Source organism: Dermochelys coriacea, chromosome 10 (assembly GCF_009764565.3).
Source record: "Dermochelys coriacea isolate rDerCor1 chromosome 10, rDerCor1.pri.v4, whole genome shotgun sequence".
NCBI lineage: Eukaryota > Metazoa > Chordata > Testudines > Dermochelyidae > Dermochelys > Dermochelys coriacea.
Genome location: NC_050077.1, coordinates 72,432,702 through 72,450,730, shown reverse-complemented (window position 1 = coordinate 72,450,730; position 18,029 = coordinate 72,432,702). Strand labels below are relative to the sequence as shown.

Genomic DNA, 18,029 nt, shown 5'->3' with positions numbered 1-18,029 from the left:
ACATTATATTTTGGCTATGTACCTGGACCCCAGTCTTTAATACAGCTTGGCTCCTTTAAGCTGCAGCGGAAGCACCCACTCTTAGCCACTTTCTTTTACCTGTTCCTGCTCATCTCATGAACAAATAATTTAACTAATTATTCAGAACATTGTTTGCTTTCTCTCCTCACTCTCTTTCCCTGCACACCCAGTTCTGAAAGGCACAAATCAAGGATGCATTTGCAATCCTTCTGCTAGGTGGAGCTGGCAGCAACCAGGGCCGGGTTCAATATCTAGGGGTTCCTTTTCAACAATACAGCACAGAACCAGCTCAAGCCCTGACTCAGTAACCTGGAAAAATTACATAGCACCCCTGGGTGTCTCTGAGAGGCAATACTTCTCCACTCGCAAACACAGAGTTTGAGTGTAGAGAAGAAACTTTTAATGAAAGGAGGGAAGTTACCCAACATTAATTAGGGAAAATGCCACAAGCAGCATTCATAATCGTAATACTGTGAGCAGGACACCCAACCCAGAGTGCTCCCTCACCATATCCCACTCACAGTGTTTGTCCTTGGTCAGTGAGGACCCAGACTTCATAGGTACATCTGTGTGAGTTCACCTTCAACCCAGGGAAGAAGGCACCTTGCTTGCGCCACCAGGTGAGCACTTGCTCTGGCTGGCCAGCCCACCAGCCACAGTTCCTTTCCACCAGCTTGCCAGCCACTGTTCCTCTCTGCTGGCTGACCCGTGAGCTGCGGTTCCTCACCACCTGGCCAGCCCATCAGCCACGGTTCCTGGCTATCCTGCCTGTCCTGCCAGCCGCTGTTCCTTGCCACCTGGCCGTCCCACCAGCCAGAGTTCCTCTCCACCGGCTAGCCTGCGAGCCACGGTTCCTCTCTGCTGGCCAGCCCATCACCTGTGGTTCCTCACTGCCTGGCTGGCCCACCAGCCAGCGTTCCTCTCCACTGGTTGTCCTGCCAGCTGCTCATCAGCCACTCGTTGCCTCGCCAGCCGATTGTTCGCCAGCCAACTGTCAGTCATCTTCTACTGCCACTTGCCTCTTTGTTGTGATCTCTGCACATCAGTCTCCTAATGATTTTCAGCTCTTTTCAGGCTGGGCAGAAACACTGCCCCATCTCAATTGATTTCAGCTCTCATTTGAGCACTTTAACATAACAAAAGGTTCCTAATGAAGCCTATTTAGCTCTATCTTTGAACACTGGGAAGAAACAGGTTAAACTAGATCAGAGACCCTTAGGGAGAGTCCACACCACCTGGCTGGAAGACCTGTCTCTACCTCTCTTATTTTCACAGGCGTCTGGCATTCGAGCCCCTGGCTTAGCGAGTTCCTTTCAGTCGGGACAAGCTCAACACAGTTCTGCTCCCCTTTACTCATACAGTGAAGATAACATTGATAACAACATTTCACTACCCCTGCATTCAGTATTAAAAATTATATAATAATACACAGGCTAAGAAAAGAGTGTCTGTACATTTGGGTATAGTGCTTAGATTATCCACAAATACAAAGTTTGTTTTAAAAGTCATAAGATACATATAGTGCATAATCAGCAAACCCATATTTAGGTGAATACATTTAAGAATACAGTTTGGATATTAGCATCCAAGTATTCGGGTACATCACTCATGAAAAGTTATACAGAGTTGGCTGTGGAAAGCAAATATAGCAATGAGTAAAGATTGCCCCTCAGTAATTGAGCATTTAGGGTAGGTTGTCCATTTACAAAATACAATCCATCAGGAAAGTATTTCAGTTACTTTCCCAACAACGCTTCTCATCCACACTCCAGCTCATCCCTCCTGGTATTGCCGATGTCCGGTGATGTGTTCTATGTAGATGTCACTTGACCACCTGATGGCATGATTTGTAATCCAACACCAGCCAAAGCTGATCACTTGGAGCAACACAACTCCTGTCTGCTAAATACCTATGCAGAGTAGTGTATTCATGTATATTCAATTTGCCCCTGAAGTCTCTCCCCCTCCCAAACTAGCTGTCAGGGGAGAGTTCATTCAGACCCTGCTTACACATGCAAACATTTCTGCTGTGAAAATGCATCTTTGTACAAACACACATTCCAGCATGAATGAGTTTTCGCTCTCTCAAACATCTTTGCAAACAAAACCTTGTTCCTACAAATGTTTGTGGTAATCAAATTCAAAAGGGCACAAATGCTGTGTGATCTGATGCAATTTAGATGTGAGTTGAATGTTCTTTTCACTGTTTGCCTGCCCTGCCTATCTGAACATTAATATGTCACACAAATGACAAAAAGGAAAGAAAACAAATGGGCTCAGCATGCTAACCTTCCCTTTAGTGACACTTTTCATCTGAAAACTGGCCAAACTGTTCATTAGAAATAATGTTCTTTGCCAAGTTAGCCCCTTTTTGTTTAGTAATTCATTCCCAAACACATCCTAAAATCTGTAATTATGTTCATTATTCATAAGGATTCACCAACTAGTTGTGAACAGTTTTTAGTTTATTGGCTGTTTGCCAACACTTTGCTTTGAATATGAGTTTTATTTATTGGTCTCATATGATTGGTCTCATAAGTCTCATGCTACCCCACCTTCTGACTGACTTTTATACAGATTGATAATGGAGGACGAGTTGTAAACTTTCAGTGCAAATTTTTGTGCAAAGAATCATTTGTGCTCAAGTTCCTGACACTTTTGTGATTCAAAAACTTTTTCACAGCTACTTGGCAGGTGTTCAGATATTTGTGAATAATGTCTAATACTAATCATAGTGAACTTAGCACAACACTTTTATTGGTGAAAATATTTGTGAATCCTCTCTTTAACTATTTGATCAGCTCTACCAAAACTGGAGTCCCCGTACCAATCGAACATCCAGTCCTGTCATGGAGCCCATCCCCACCCTCCAAATCATTATAAACCACCCCTACAGCTTCCACATAATTCTCCAAACTGTCAGTCCCTCCAAACCAATCTTCAAGAGCCCAACAAACCTCCAACACTCACTACTGACTCCAGTGTCAACCAGTTCCAACCACCGCATCAAGTCAACACAAGTAACACTTTGTAGAAACAGCTCAACCTTTCAGTACCACTATGGCTCAGGGTTTGAACTGCTGTTGACACCCTGATGTTCATGGGAGTTTGTTGATAAACAGAATCATTTCTGAAGCTATTATCAAGAACAAATTGCTTCTTTGCTGTGGTTTGGTGGTGAATGCTTGCTAACTGCATGCTGAATTATTTGAATAATGCTGTCATGTTGCAGCCATTCATCAATGCCATTTAGCCACCCAACCCCCACTTCCCATTCTCTTATGCGATGACTAAACACTTGACACTGCATGTCTTTGACTCTTGTATCTGATACGGAGGGGGATGCATGTCAATGCACAGTTGCCTTTGGATGTGCAAGTTTCAGACATGATTCTTGTTGTTGCTTTATAGATAACTGCAAACCCAAAAGAATTTAAAACAAAAAAAATGAACAGAAGATGGATTGGTCAAGAGACTAAAAGCTATTTATCAACAGCATAGAAAGATATAAATAAAGTAACAGATGAGAAATCAGTGCTTGAGGGCTCAGTGAGGTGTGTATTAGAGGGATGGGGATTTGAGTTTCGAAGGCAGAGAGAGGGGGCCCTGATGAGCAGCAGTGGGGACCAAGGCAATCTTGGTTTGAAGAGGCAGGACACTAGAAGATGCTAATTTTGCTGGTAATCAGCAAAACTCATTTTGCCTGTGACATACTGTGGAATTTTCTTAAATCTAAATTGTTTGATTGTCTGGTCTCTGAATCAAAGGTGTTTTCTCACTCCTTCATTCAACAACTGAGGCAGCACATCTGCAGGTTACATCAGCACATCCTGGATACTCAGAAGACTGGCTGGTGGCTTTAGGTGCCACAATTTTTGGGTGGCCAAGTTGAGACACCTTTAAATGGGCATGATTTTCAGAAGGGTGATTCTCAGCACTTTCTGAAAATCAGGCCCCTATAAGGTGTCTTAGCTTGGGCACTCAAAGAGCGAGGCACCCAAACCCACTATTCACTTTTGAAAATCTTGTCCAGGACTTTTGAGTTACATGCCAGTGGATCGTTCTATGGCGGGGGCAGGTGACTTAAACTTTTGTGCCTCTATTTGCCCTTCCATAAAAATGAATTTCATTGCTCTCATCTAGTTGTCAAGTGTGGCTGGTTTACTTCGTGTGTCAGGTGCTTAGAGATTCCCAGATGAAAGGAAGGATGCAATATAGCGTTTTATAACTATCAACTCAGAGACAGTCCCAAATGGGTCAATAGCACCTTTAATTTATTTCTTTTCCTACTTTGACTTTTGAAGGATGATGATTTGGAGACAGATGTGAACAAACTGAGCTCAAAGCCAGGTCTTGACAGGCCAGAGGAGGAGCTTGAGCAGTATGAGGCAATGTGTCCTGAACTTTCCCTTGCTTTCCAGGTAGGATAACATTGTGACTTCCTTTATCTGTGAACGCAGGTAGGGATGTGTAGTACTGGAGATGCTGACTGAGAGGAGGTGGGCAGATGGACATACTGCAAAGGGGAGCGCTGGATGACTCAAGGTATCAGAGGATCCAAAATGTAGATGCGCCTGGAGCTCGTTGGGTTGAATGCAGCCCCAGCTGGTAATGGGTGAAAGGTGTTAACCTTTCTGAGAGCTGTTTGGTGGCATTTAACAAACAGGCTGGGTCTCGGTTGACTAGGGCCCAGTGGATAAATAATTAAATATCCACATGAGAAAAAACTCCTATCCACGAATGAACATTGCGTTGTATCCTTGTTGGCAGTTTCAACAGAGATGCTGAGAACCAAATGGAACATGGAGATTAAACTGGTTTGTCTACCCTAGAGGCGGTCAGTCAAGGTCAGGTTTGGAGCACAGTGATGGGGAAGCATACATTGTCACTCTTTTAAAATGTAGACAGTTCTGGGGTAGATCAAAACAGCCGTTTAAGAGTTTGGGACAGGAAGTGAAGAAGAATATTGTACTCAGTACTAGAGGCGGAGGAATGTAGGAAGGCAGAATATAATTATTCAAATTTAATCAAGACACCAGGGTTCATGCATCTCCTATCATACAAAATGCTGTGGTATTTGTAATAACTGCAAGTGGCCAGGAACCTGGATTAACATTGCAGCCCTGTGTTTAGGAAGGGTGGAACTTTGCTTGGCAGACTGGCTCCATTGCATCATGCTGGAGCATCGGTTCAAAGAGAAGCACATCACTTTGCCTCATGCAATTTCCTGTAATGCTCCAAGTTTTGCTTGGAGGTTACCCACCCAGCAGCTGATCCAGCCTGACCTTGTTTAGCTTCTGGGAACAGATGAGAGATCGCTTGCAGGAATAGGAATGCTGGCAGGTGGGTTGTGGGTTTCTATCTCTCTGGATCACTGAGGTGAGCAGACTTTGAGATGCCTGTAAATTAAATGTTTTCCCTTTTCTTTCTTCTATTTCCTTCTGGAAGGAGACACCATCTGTCTTTATTTCTTTCCTTTCTTTTATTCTTTAAATCTAAAGGAGCTGAAATCAGGGTCTGAAGATGAGAAGGACTTTGAGGATATGCCTGGGAGCCTGCCAGGCACTCACCCCCGAGTCATTCTGAATGCTGCTTTCATGAAGCAACAGCATTGCAGACACAGGAACCAAAGTGCCGTGGGGCCAGAGCCAGAGGAAACAGCTTTCAAGACTCCAGTGCAGAGCTGGGCAAAGAGGGAGAAATGCACTAGGGTTCCAGCCCTTGAAAAGCAAGCAATGGGAGACTCAGTCCGAGATGCAGATGCCCTTTGTGAAAGAGAAGATCCATGCAGGAGCCATGCATGCGCTCTGCATCCTCCCCTAAAAGAAGCCTCCTGGGACACACACACATTTCACACTCACTGTGCGAACTGCTTAGGTCCCAGCCCCATGGGAGGAGTGGGAGTCTCAAACATAGTGACAAAGCTTCTGGAGAGACACCAAGGGGATATCCCATTCCACAGCCCCCACTTCTACATGGCCAGGGCTGGAAGCACCAAGTCCATTCCAGACTACAGGGTCTTGGCGTTCCCTGATTTCTGGGGCCACCAGCCCCCTCCTTATTGCCAGTCCCTGCTGGAGCAGAAATATGGAGTTCAAAGGTGATTCTGCTTTATTGTCATCCCACAGGTACTCTCCACAGCTGGGCAAATAGGGACTCACATCTTGTAGTATTGGGGACTCTCATGTCTTACTGCCTGGGTTTTGATGGGTGTTGATCATCACTTCTGTATCAAGTTTCATTGGTCTCTGCAGTCCTTGCGGAGACCCACACAATGGATTATCACAAGAAGGAAAACTGCGCTATAAGCTTATACTATTCAGATTTTTCTCTTGAGGTTGAAGACACTGGCATCTAAGATGTTCTTGGCACAGATGGGGAGTTAGGAGGCCAAATTGCTGCCTCTGCCAGTGGCCAAGTCATGTCACCTCTCCACTTTCCTTATCTGGAAGGTAAAGGTGAATAAATACTTCTCTGCCTCCCCTGCTAAAGGAATTAATATTTGTGAAGTGTGTTGGGATCCTCCCATGGAAAGCATTGTGCACCTGGCAATTAGCATTAATGCTCTCACCTCATTTACATTGTTCAACTGAGGAGGATAAATTGTGTGTTTGAGTGTGGGGGGAACTGTGTTGGGAGAGGGGATTCTTCTCAGGGCTACCCTTCCCCTTCCTGCCCCATGCGTGTCCCTCTGCAATTCCTTTAGAGGGCATTTATTCTTAGTAGCACAAGTAATGCTTACCAGACCCCAAACAGGCTGGGTGATTCTACTGTCTCTTGAAAAGCTCTAGGACTGAACAATACTAATAACATGGCATTTACCAAAGACACAAGTTTCTGAGCTTTTTTGAACCTCTGTGCTCTATAGAGATGGGAACTCTTTCCGTAGCAGCTAAATGCCAGGAATCTTACTCAGAGAGGCTGTCATTTTCTCACCTCTTCCCTGCACTAATGTTCTGAAAGCCCCACTTTTATGACCATAACGACACACGTAACCATACAGCTAAGACAGAGATAATTGTGTCATGCTTCAGTGTTTACGCTGATTGCTGCAAAGGTCAGGAAGGAAATCTCGAGAACACATATGGCATCGTACAACTGGTCGTTACCGGGGGAAGAGGGGAGGGTGGGTTGGATGGGCTCATTAGCCACTGGAGGAGCCAGGAGTCTGTAATAGATAGACCAATAGTCTGATCCCTTGTGACAAATTCTCCATTGGTAGGTAGGTCTCATTCATTGAGACTGAATGAGAAGAAATGGGGATAAATCCTACAGAATGTGAATGACAAGTCATTTAACTCTAAAGGTGTCTTCCAGTCATGAGAGTCATGCAAAAGCCAAACTAGTGAACTGCATAAAGTGCTAAGGGATATTTTTGTTTAGTTAATACAGGTGTTTAATTCTGCACAGGAATCCCCCTTCTCCCCAACCCCTTGGAAAGAATATCATAAGCCTCAGTTCACTTCCTCAGCAAGGATCCTCCAAGACAGCAGTATGTGTCTGCCTGTGGCTGCAGACAGACTCACAATTTGTTTTTCTTTTCCAGGGCCAAAATATTTGAGGATGTTTCTCGTCTAATCCAGCCAAGTGATGTGATAGACAGAGTTGTCTTTGATTTAGATGGGCGCAGGTAGGTATTCCTTGTAGTGTACTGTTACTATCAGTAATAGATTAGGTGACTAGGCCAGCATTTGATTCAATTTAGACAAATGTACAAAACATTAGCCTGGTAGATAGGATCCAGTGAAAGGAACAAGGTTGTGTGACGGGGTGCGCCATTCTCAGCCAGGATGGCGCCTTCTCATGGCTGTTCTGGGGATTAGCTTTGCGAGGTTGATGCCCCTTCTTGCAGTTGCATGCTGTCTCTCTGCCTCTTTCTCTGGGTCTGCAGCAGCTCTTCTCTTGCTCAATGAGCTGCTGCTCCCTCTTCATAACTCAGCCCTCCAGCCAGGCTACAGTACGCATTTTCCCATTCCGGAGTACCAAAGTCTCTTCCTTCGGCCATCCTAGGCATCCTAGCCTTCCCGTTCACTCCCTCAGTGGCTGGCAGGGGAACCTGGGCCCACCCTCTACTCTGGGTTCTGGCTCAGGGGTCCTCTAGCCAGCAGTCAAGGTCTGCTCCCTCTTGGACCTTGCTGCCTTTCCTTGAGCCCTTTCCCTACCATCTGGCGCTCCACCTCCCCCAAGGTCTGTCCCCATTCCCTCCTCCCAGGGAGCCACTACAAGCTACGTGTTTTTGCAGCCTCCAAACACTCCTCCCAGGGCATGACAGCAAAGTATTTCTCATCAGCCCCCTCAGCTTCTAATTTCCTGTGTTTTTATAAATCCCAGCCCAGCTTGTTCCCCCTTGGCTGGGCTCCCTCACTCACTCAGGGGATTAGTTAGCCACCTGATTCCCCTCAGCTGTCACTTGTTGGGTTAATTAGCCCCCTTTTCTAGTCACATTAACCTTTTTGGGGCAAGTGTGAGGTAAACACCCCTTCACAAGCTGTGTCTCAGCTTATGGCTCAGGGAAAGGATCTGCAGGCTATTGTGGAAGAGTCCCTGAAACCACCAGCCCAGTGCACAGTGACAGTAGGAAAAGCAAACCAGATACTCAGTGGTTTTAGCAGAGCAATGTAACCTAAAACTAAAAGGGGTGGTACCATGATGCTGTGCAGTAAGGCAGCTGAGACACCCATCTTGGGTACTCTGAATCAGGCTGGGCACCATTTTCTGGCAAATTATTATTGCCCTTGAGAAGAGGCAGCACAGGGCAATGGAGAGGATCTCAAATCTGAAGCAAGTAAATTCTGAGGAAAAAATTAATGGGTCTGAGATTGTCCTCTTAGGATCACAGGATGCAGGAGAGTTTGAGGTGACCTGGTGGAGGTTTGAAGAAGAAGAAGAGAGAATTTTAAAATTGCTCAAGATAAATGTAAAGGCTCCAAAATTTAGGGGGACATAAGGTAAAAATGGGAGGAGTAAATGGAGAACTTGGGCAGAGCCACTTCACGCAAGGGATAATAAACCTGTGGAATAAGTTAATGGGGAAGGTGATTGGAGCAAAGATCCTAATTGAGATTGAGGAGTGTATGGATCTGTTGCTGGAGATAGGAAAATTGAGATGGGGAGAAAGTGGGATTTAGAATTACCCCATAAAGGCGGGTGCTTTGAGCTGGATGGCTGGGCCATAGCTGCTCTGAAATGTCTTCTGTTTGTAAGTCTAAATCTCTATATAAATTATAGTGGATACTATACGATACGGTTACTACTCCTTAAGGTAATTTTTGGTAGTAGACATATTTCTGTGTTTTGCTCCAGCCCCTCAAGCACTGATGCTCCAGACTGCCTGAGATTCTACTCTAAATTTGAATCAGGAAATCTTCGCAAAGCCATCCAAGTGCGCAAGTAAGTAGCTTGGATCCCAGCAGTGGTTGTGTCCTATCTTGCCACACTTGTAATGTCTGCTGTGTGAAAAGATGAAGCACTGTGAACTTTAGAACAGTCAGCAAGGGGAGCAGAGTTTGAGAGTCAGAGGTATTAGGCGGTGTGAAGTTAAAGGAAGTGAGAAACCAAGGTGCAGAGGGAAAGACATGATGCTGTGCTAGGGTAGGACACGAGTGCGATGGCACGCTTGGTTTGTATTGGCTTCGATGGCATCCTCTGGCTCCCCCTGCCACTGGTGATCTCAGTGGCACCCCCTCCCATTGTCGCAAGTGGATGACAGCTGTAGTGTTTGTATGAAGCAACTGCAGCCGTGGGTTCGTTACATCCCATCCTGTCGTTCTGCCTGGCCCATGGTGACACCATCTCACACCTTGCTCTCCAGATTTGAGTACGATCTGATTATGAACAGTGATGTGAACAGTGTCCAGCACCACCAGTGGTTTTACTTCGAGGTCAGTGCCATGAAGCCAGCCGTTCCCTACCGCTTTAACATCCTCAACTGCGAGAAGGTCAACAGCCAGTTTAATTACGGTATGAGCCTTTGGGAGGGCTGGAGTTCCCTCCCACACACAGAGCTACGCTATTGATTCCATGGAGGCTTAAACCTTCTTGAGTCTGTTAGAGTCCCATAGGTCATGGGTTGCTTACTTAGTCTCGGGGTGCCTTCTGAACCATGGAGCAGGGGTGTGAAGCTGGGGGCTTTCAGGGTATTACTACTCTTCCTTTCTCTCTTTCCCATACATATAATTAATATGGGTTCTATTCCCACTCTCCACTCCTGCTACCAATTTCCTAGCAGCTAACGTCTCCTGTCATCTCATCCTCTACTGCTAGGTCCACCTTCTGAATTAGAGCTGAAGGGGGTCCCTCTTTGGTGCACAGCAGCTGCTTTGAAATCGGCCAGAAGGGGCAACTACAAAGCCTCCAAAGGAGTTCTCTCTCTGTCTCCTTAAGGGCACTTAGGGATGGGAAGAGGGATTTGGAATTGAAGAGCAGGAGTTTGGAGACTGGGATATTTAAAGGTGGGACTGTGGGGGAAAGGAGGAGGATCTATTTGGGCTGAATGAGTGGTGCAGAAGTGGAGAAATCTCATAAGGTTTGAATAAATTTGGCTAATCTTCAAATAAGCATCCACAGTTTAGGAGGCTTATTGAGAAATTAAAATCCATGTCCAGACCTTCTGAGGTTTCTGCCAACATTAATAATAAAAGATTCTGTCTCTATTTTTAAGCTCCAGTTGCAGTCTGTTATTCAGGAGGAAGGATGTGATGCCATAAAACAGGCAGGCAAATCAGAACTTTCAATGCCCATTTTAGAAGAGAAATTGTTTCTTTTACATTCAGACTGCGTGTCAGATCCTCAGCTGGCATAGTTTGGCATTAGCACCAATCATTGCTTTCCATGAAGGTATGTTAATTTACACCAGCTGAGGATCTGGCCCAGAATGTTTAATAAGTGCCCAATGTCAAACACTACTTCCCTCTGTAGCCTTGTGCATACATCTGCACAAATCAACAAGGGAACTACCTCAGGAGCAGTGTACCCATAACAAACAGCAAAGGGACTTGGGGCAGGTCTATGCTACAGAATTACTTCTCTATAACTACGTTGCTCAGAGGTGTGAAAAATGCACACCCCTGAGGAACATAGTTACACCGATCTATAATGACCAGAGCTTCTCCCGCTGACAGGAGAGTTTTCCTGTTGGCATAGAGCATCTTCATTAATGTGCTACAGTGGCCCAGCTGTTCTGAAATAGATCACAAGTGAAAATGAATTTGTATTGTCGTGCTATTCCACTTTCCTGAATCACCAAACTGTTCGGCATGACTGGGCAATTCTCTCAATGACCTGAGAGTGAAGTGCACTGAGGAGGAGTGGCAAAGGGGATGTCAGAGGCTGATATGGTACCTCTTGAAACCTATAGAGTATCTCTCAATGGTATATCCTATGGGGTAGCTTCAGTAGGGTAGACTTAGGTCCTTACTGGCGGAAAGTTCTCAGGCATCTGCTTCTCTGATCATAGCCAGCACTTATTAGCCCCTCACTTTTTTGAGCTTTCAGTGGTCAGGAATCAAATTTAAAAATGTGCAATTAAAATTATATTTGGAAGAAAAATGTGAAAATAATATCCTGTGTTAGGAGGCTAGCCCCAGGGCCAGCTACTGTGTGGTCTGTGGTCACTGTGTGTGTGATTGACTGTTCGGGAAATTCTTGTCCATTGCTTCTGATGCATTGAAACTCTTAGCTATCTGGATGAAGTGAGGCCCATAGCATTGTCAGCAGCATGCATGATATTGACTCCTGCATAGGAGAAAATATGCTACTTGCTGCTCCAGGCACTTACCAGTGCTACTGTTCACCCCACTGAGCTGGAAGTTTCAAGTCCTGCTTCTGTGCAAAAGTGGCATGGGTGACAATGTGCTATAACATGGGTTGGCTGTGTACTATGGCTGTCCTTCTGTTCTCCCCGTCAGGGAGATGGTGCTGTGTAATTTTTCATATCCATGAAAGAACGTCTCAAGGAGCAGTTGTAGTCAGCAGCAGAACGGGTCAGAAAATGGATTTCTTTCCCCGCAGAAAATGTTGAATTTTTGTCAAAAAAAAACTGAACAGCGTGGCCGAAAACTAGACTTTTCCATTGAGAAAACGGAAACAAAATGTTTTGGTTTGTCTAAATGAATTGAAAAGTTTTGTTTTGAGGTAGTTTGACATTAGACTGTGTCCTGCTGTGATGCTGTGGTGCCTCATGGGAGTTGTAGTTCTGGTACCTCATGTCCTCATCGTCTCTGAAAGGCCAGTCTCCTGGATAGGTATATATCTCCCATGATGCATCATGGCATCCCCTCTGTTAGCTGGTCCATGCAGAAGCACTGTATGGATACACATAGGTGCTGGTGCTGGGGGGGCTGCTGCACCTCCTGGCTTGAGGTGGTTTCCATTATATCCAGGGTTTACCGTTTGGTTCAATGGCTCTCAGCACCCCCACTATAAAAATTGTTCCCGCTTCCACGTGGATACATGAAGCAAAAATTGAAAGGTTAATCCGAGATGTGATTGAGTTTGTATTTGAAGTTTCTTTCCATGTTACCTTCCTGTTGAGGTATGGGACAATCCTGTGTACGCTCAGAGATGTACTCCACGGCTGTTTAAGTGCTGATGAGTTACACCAAAGAAATCCAAAGCGAGGAGACAAAATGCTGTGATTTTATAACCCTTTTTTTGTGTGACGCAAGTAAACCCCCAGCATTAATGACACCAAGGAGTATCCAATACATCTTAGATATTAACACACATAGGCATCGTGGGCTGGATGTAATAAGCAGCCTAGAGAAAGGCAGTAAATTGGACTGGATGAAGGAGACAGTCAGCAGGAAGAGAGGAAGGGAAAGAAATAGATTGTCAAAGATGCGGACAAGAAGCTTGCCCTACGTGCAGAAGGGGGGACCCATGTAGAGCAAAGGAATTGTATACAAAAATGTATGCAAAAATCTTTCTGCAAGGAGCTGGACTCATGCAACTATGGATAATGTTTGCATAGTTTCTTTTCAAGGCATAAGGTGATAACGTGGTGCAGGTCAGGAAGAAGTTGCCCCCAATGGTATCATACAGTCCAATGAAGGATATTATTGTTACAAGCATTTTTAGGGCACCCAGCTCTATATGTTCTTATGGGAGGTTTAATACCTTCGTATGAAGCATCCAATATTAGCTGAGGTTAGCAAAAAGTATTGTTGACTAGATCAGGGATCGGCAACCTTTGGCACACGGCCAATCAGAAAAAGCCGCTGGCAGGCCGGGACGATTTGTTTACCTGCAGCATCCACAAGTTTGGCTGATCTCAGCTCCCACTGCCTGCAGTTCACCATTCCAGGCCAATGGGAGCTGCGGGAAGTGGCGCGGGCTGAGGGATGTGCTGGCTGCCGCTTCCTGAAGCCCCCATTGGCCTAGAATGGTGAACTGTGGCCAGTGGGAGCTGCGATCGGCCAAAGCTGTGGATGCAGCAGGTAAACAAACCGTCACGGCCTGCCAGCGGATTTCCCTGATGGGATGCGTGCCAAAGGTTGCTGATCCCTGGACTAGATGCACGGTCCATTGGTTGCTTCCATTATGTCAGGAGGTGGGTTTCCAGACTATTAGATGACTATTGATGTATTCCAGTGGGACAGAGGACAGGATACTTGACTAACCAGACCATTGGTCTGTCCAGTGTACTGATTCTTATGTTCTTCTTTTCATCCTCTTTCCCTTCCTCAGTCCCTGTATAAGCAGAGTTGCTTGGAATCTCACACCTGGGAAAAGCCAGTAGGGCTGATGCATTTTCTACTCATTTCCTGGTAGCTGGCTTCCTCTCTCCATAATTTTCTATAGAGAGTTGGCTGCTTTGAAATCAAGTATGGGATAGGGGAAGAGTGTATCTGCTTTTGGTAAAAGAGCTGCAAAGAGCATGCACACTCACGCAAAGGAAGTCATGTCACCTGAAACTGCCTTTGTTTTATGTAGGCATGCAGCCAGTCATGTATTCGGTGAAGGAAGCTCTCCAAGGCAAGCCTCACTGGATTCGGGTGGGCTCTGATATCTGTTACTACAAGTAAGTGTTTCATTGGTGCATTCCTTTTGGCTTCCCTTCACCTCCTGCTAACCATATTCATGTCATTAACCTTCAGCTGCCAGTGCCCTGTTTCTCTCTCACAATAAATTTATGCCAGCCTGCTACATTCTGCACTTCTGACAGCAGGGACTGGATGTGAGCGAGACCCTTTTATTTGGCATGCAGGGGAAAGAGAGGGTACATGCAGAATTCTCTCTTCTGAAGTATAGTGGGAGTGGAGAAGGGAGGAGGGGTGATAATATGAAGCCCTCTTCGTGTGTGCACAGAATCACAAAGGAGTGGTACCCACATAATTTAAAGGCCCTGCTCCAGTGATTGGCAGAGAGATGGACTGGGCAGCCTACCTGTTTTTCTTTTCCATCCCCAACTTTTATCATTGGTGCACCAAACTGAATGCAGCACACAAAGGATTAACAGAGTTTTAGTCACCCATTCTCCTTGCCAAAGGGTGAGCTGTGATTTCAGATAGATTCATCTGGGTGTTTCAGAGTGTTGGTCGGCACTGAGGGCAGAGTGCCCTGCTCTGCTTCTCCCATCACTGCCACATTTTCTCCAGAAATTAATGTACTGTAGGGGTGAAACTCAGTCCTGTCTGGAGCAAGTACAGAGCCTTTCTAAATCTGCATGAGTTGTGCCTGCTAATCCTGGCTCCAGCGGCCACCCGGTGCTGTGTTGGCATGAGAGGGAAATTAGTTTTCCCAGAGTAGGATGACACATGAAAATGATCCCAAAGGCACACAGTGAAGACCTGAGCAGGGAGCGGCTTCGCTCACTTCACCTACGAATTTGGAGTTGTACCTGAAGGTGGCAGACACGTCTGCATCTTGAACCATGCTCACTGGGTCTGTGGCATTGCCTTTACACTCTGCTTCACTGGTGGAAAAAACAGGGCCAACGATCAGATAAAGCAGGCACTAGATTACAACAGGTAAGCCAAGGACCTACCAGCCTTGAAGACAGGTACTCCTGTGAGGATCCAGCCTTTAGACCAGGGGTGGGCAAACTTTTTGGCCTGAGGGCCGCATCGGGTTTCTGAAATTGTATGGTGGGCTGGTTAGGGGAGGCTGTGCCTCCCCAAACAGCCAGGCATGGCCCGGCCCCCATGCCCGATCTGACCCCCCTGCTTCTCGCCCCCCTGAGGGCCCTCCCGGGACTCCTGCCCCATCCAACCCACCCTGTTTCTGACGGCCCCCATACACCGCCCCCCACTCTCTGTCCCCTGACTGCCCCTGGACACCCTGCCCCCAAGTGCCCTCCGCTGCCCCATCCAACCCCCCCTCCTTCAAGACAGCCCCCCCGGGACTCCTGCCCCGTGCAACCACCCCTTCTCCCTGTCCCCTGACCGAACCTGGAACCCCTGCCCGACTGACCCCCTGCCGCCCCATCCAATCCCCCCCTTCTTCCTGACTGCCCCCCAGGACCCCCGCCCCCATTCAACTCCCCTGTTCCCCGCCCTCTGACCGCCCCACCCCCTATCCACACTCCCGGCTCCTGACCACCACCGCAAACTCCCCTGCCCTCTCTCCAACCCCCCCTGCTCCCTGCCCCCTTACCGTGCTGCCTGGAGCACTGATGGCTGGCGGCGTGGCTGCACCAGGACAGGCAGCCTTGCTGCACAGCACAGAGCACCTGGTCAGGCTGGGCTCTGCACCTGCACTGCCCCAGGAGTTCACAGCCCCGCTGCTCAGAGCATTACGCCGGTGGCGCAGTGAGCTGAGGCTGCAGGGGAGAGGGAACAGCGGAGGAGGGGCCGGGGGTCAGCCTCCTGGGCCAGGAGCTCAGGGACCAGGCAGGATGGTCCCACGGGCCACCGTTTGCCCACCTCTGGTTTAGAAAGTCTCCAGATGGAATAGACTAAAGGTGTAATGAGGGCTGCATTGGCATCCACCACGTATGAGGTGACTATGCAAGAAAGAAGTGATCTGAAGGATCAGGAGACACTTAACGAGCGAGCAGACACAAAATCTAGATAGAACCTATAGAGAGAGAGAGAGAGTGTCACAGAATGGAGAGACAGAGAACCATCCAGAGGCCAACCCCACAAGAAGGAAGGAAACTCCACAGAGAGATGGTTTTCTAGAGAGGGAGACAGAGATAGGTCACTCCCTTTGTGGTCATCCATTGAGGAGACTAAACGATCTTAAAGACTATGTAACCAGCTGAGTCTGTGGTAAAGATAAGATTCCAACTCTGCTATGGGCTAACAACCTAGGATTGCCAACCCTCCAGGATTGTCCCTGGGTCTCCAGGAATTAAAGATTAAACTTGAATTAAAGATCATGTCATGTGATGAAACCCCCAGGAGTACGTCCAGCAACCTCTGGACAAAGGGACATAGGGTGGGGGTTTGGGCATCAATTATTGTTTTTAATGTTTATATTAAAATGTTTGTAAAATAGGGAGGATGTATCATGATCAGTGGAACTAGAGGAAGAGGGCCCATGTTCACTGGAGGGACTTTTATTAATTGGAAAGCAGGAATGCAGGGAGTTAGTCTGGAAGGAATTCAGGCACGTGGTCAGAGCAGTGCACGGGACTTAATTAAATGTCACTTGTTCAGATTAGCCTGTATTCCATTTCACTCTCTGCTAATGGACCACATGTGTCACAGTAAAGGGCAGTCTCATCCACACATGGTCGTGCAGTTTAGGGGCTTGTGGAACCCCAGGTAGACTGAATGCATTTTTCCTTGCAAAATAAACTGGGTTTTGTTTTGCTTTTTGCTAGTGTTTGTACATTTGGCCTAGAAGGTTAAACATCATTGTTCTCACTCGCATGCACAACATCACAGTCAATCCAAACATTGCTGGGTGCATTTAGTGCGATGTTATCGCCTTGCAGGAGAAACAAAGAGAAACTTATGTCAGGACAGGAATAAAAAAAACCTTCCAGTTCCCTGTGAAAACAAGCCCAAACTCCCTAAATAAAGCTTGCTTGGGGGTCAAGGGTCCTGGTTCTCTTGCCTATAATGGGTGCCTTGTCAGTAACAGCTCAAATAACCATTTACCTTGCCCAAATAATCCCCCCACACTCATCTTTATCCAGCTCAGGACTGGCTCTGGCACCAGCAAAACAAACACGTGCTTGGGGTGGCACATTTCCAGGGGCGGTATTCCGGCCACCCTCTTTTTTTCCGGGGCAGTTGCGCTCTCGGAGCTGTGCCACTTAGACTGGGTGAGGGTGCCGCACCCCTGGCCACAGCGGGAAGGGGAAGCCCCAGCCCCGGGATGCTGAGCTGCCAGGGCCCAGCCGCTACCTGGGGAGGAGAGGGCGAGTCCTGCCGGGGAGCTGGGGCTGCATCGCCTCATCTGCACCCTGGCTGCTGCGCTGCCTTGTGCCACGCCTTATATCGAGGCTTCTCTTCGCGAGCGGGCAGGGGAGGGGGTAAAGGTGACATCACTCCCTCCGCTTCCAGCGCAGCCTGCGAGCCCCAGCCCCACCTGAGCTTGGGGCGGCAAAAAACCTAGAGCCGGCGCTGGTCCAGCTAACCTCTACTCCTCCTGAGACTGTCCCTTCAGCTCAGCTCAGAAGCTTATGTGCTACTTGGACAGCTGGCCCCTACATACCTTCATTTTTATGAGTAATCATGTTTTCTATAGTAGTGACTAACGGCCAACCAAGAGTGGGGCCCCATTGTGTTAGGTGCTGCACTAGGCCTGTAGCCTTTGGCTTCTGTGCATGGGCTCATGGGTGCGGGCAGACTAGGCACCAGTCGATGCAGAACATACAATGCTTATGTGCTGATTCCGATAGTAATGGCTCCTAACATCATGAACAAGGCAGTTACGGTGTGGTGATTCAATAGTAACTGACTGGTAAATTTAAGCCATGAATGTGCAATTAAATTCTTAATCATATACTGGACCAGGATACGGTTGAGACATTAGCATAGGATTGTTTTGTTTTGCAGTATGTGGTGTCTTTCAATTGTTCATCCAGTTATATGTCAATATATTTTTATATTGCC

General features: G+C 47.0%; 1 protein-coding gene across 1 annotated transcript in view; it reads left to right on the top strand.

Annotated features, from left to right (window-relative positions):
• Positions 1 to 18,029, top strand: part of AGBL1 (AGBL carboxypeptidase 1) — a 366,216-nt gene that overhangs the window by 54,679 nt on the left and 293,508 nt on the right. Inside the window, exons 9-14 of the mRNA XM_043494685.1 lie at positions 4,326 to 4,442; positions 5,523 to 6,121; positions 7,568 to 7,651; positions 9,325 to 9,411; positions 9,833 to 9,981; positions 13,954 to 14,041. Coding sequence (XP_043350620.1) covers positions 4,326 to 4,442; positions 5,523 to 6,121; positions 7,568 to 7,651; positions 9,325 to 9,411; positions 9,833 to 9,981; positions 13,954 to 14,041 — 1,124 coding nt within the window. The remainder of the gene's footprint in view (positions 1 to 4,325; positions 4,443 to 5,522; positions 6,122 to 7,567; positions 7,652 to 9,324; positions 9,412 to 9,832; positions 9,982 to 13,953; positions 14,042 to 18,029) is intronic.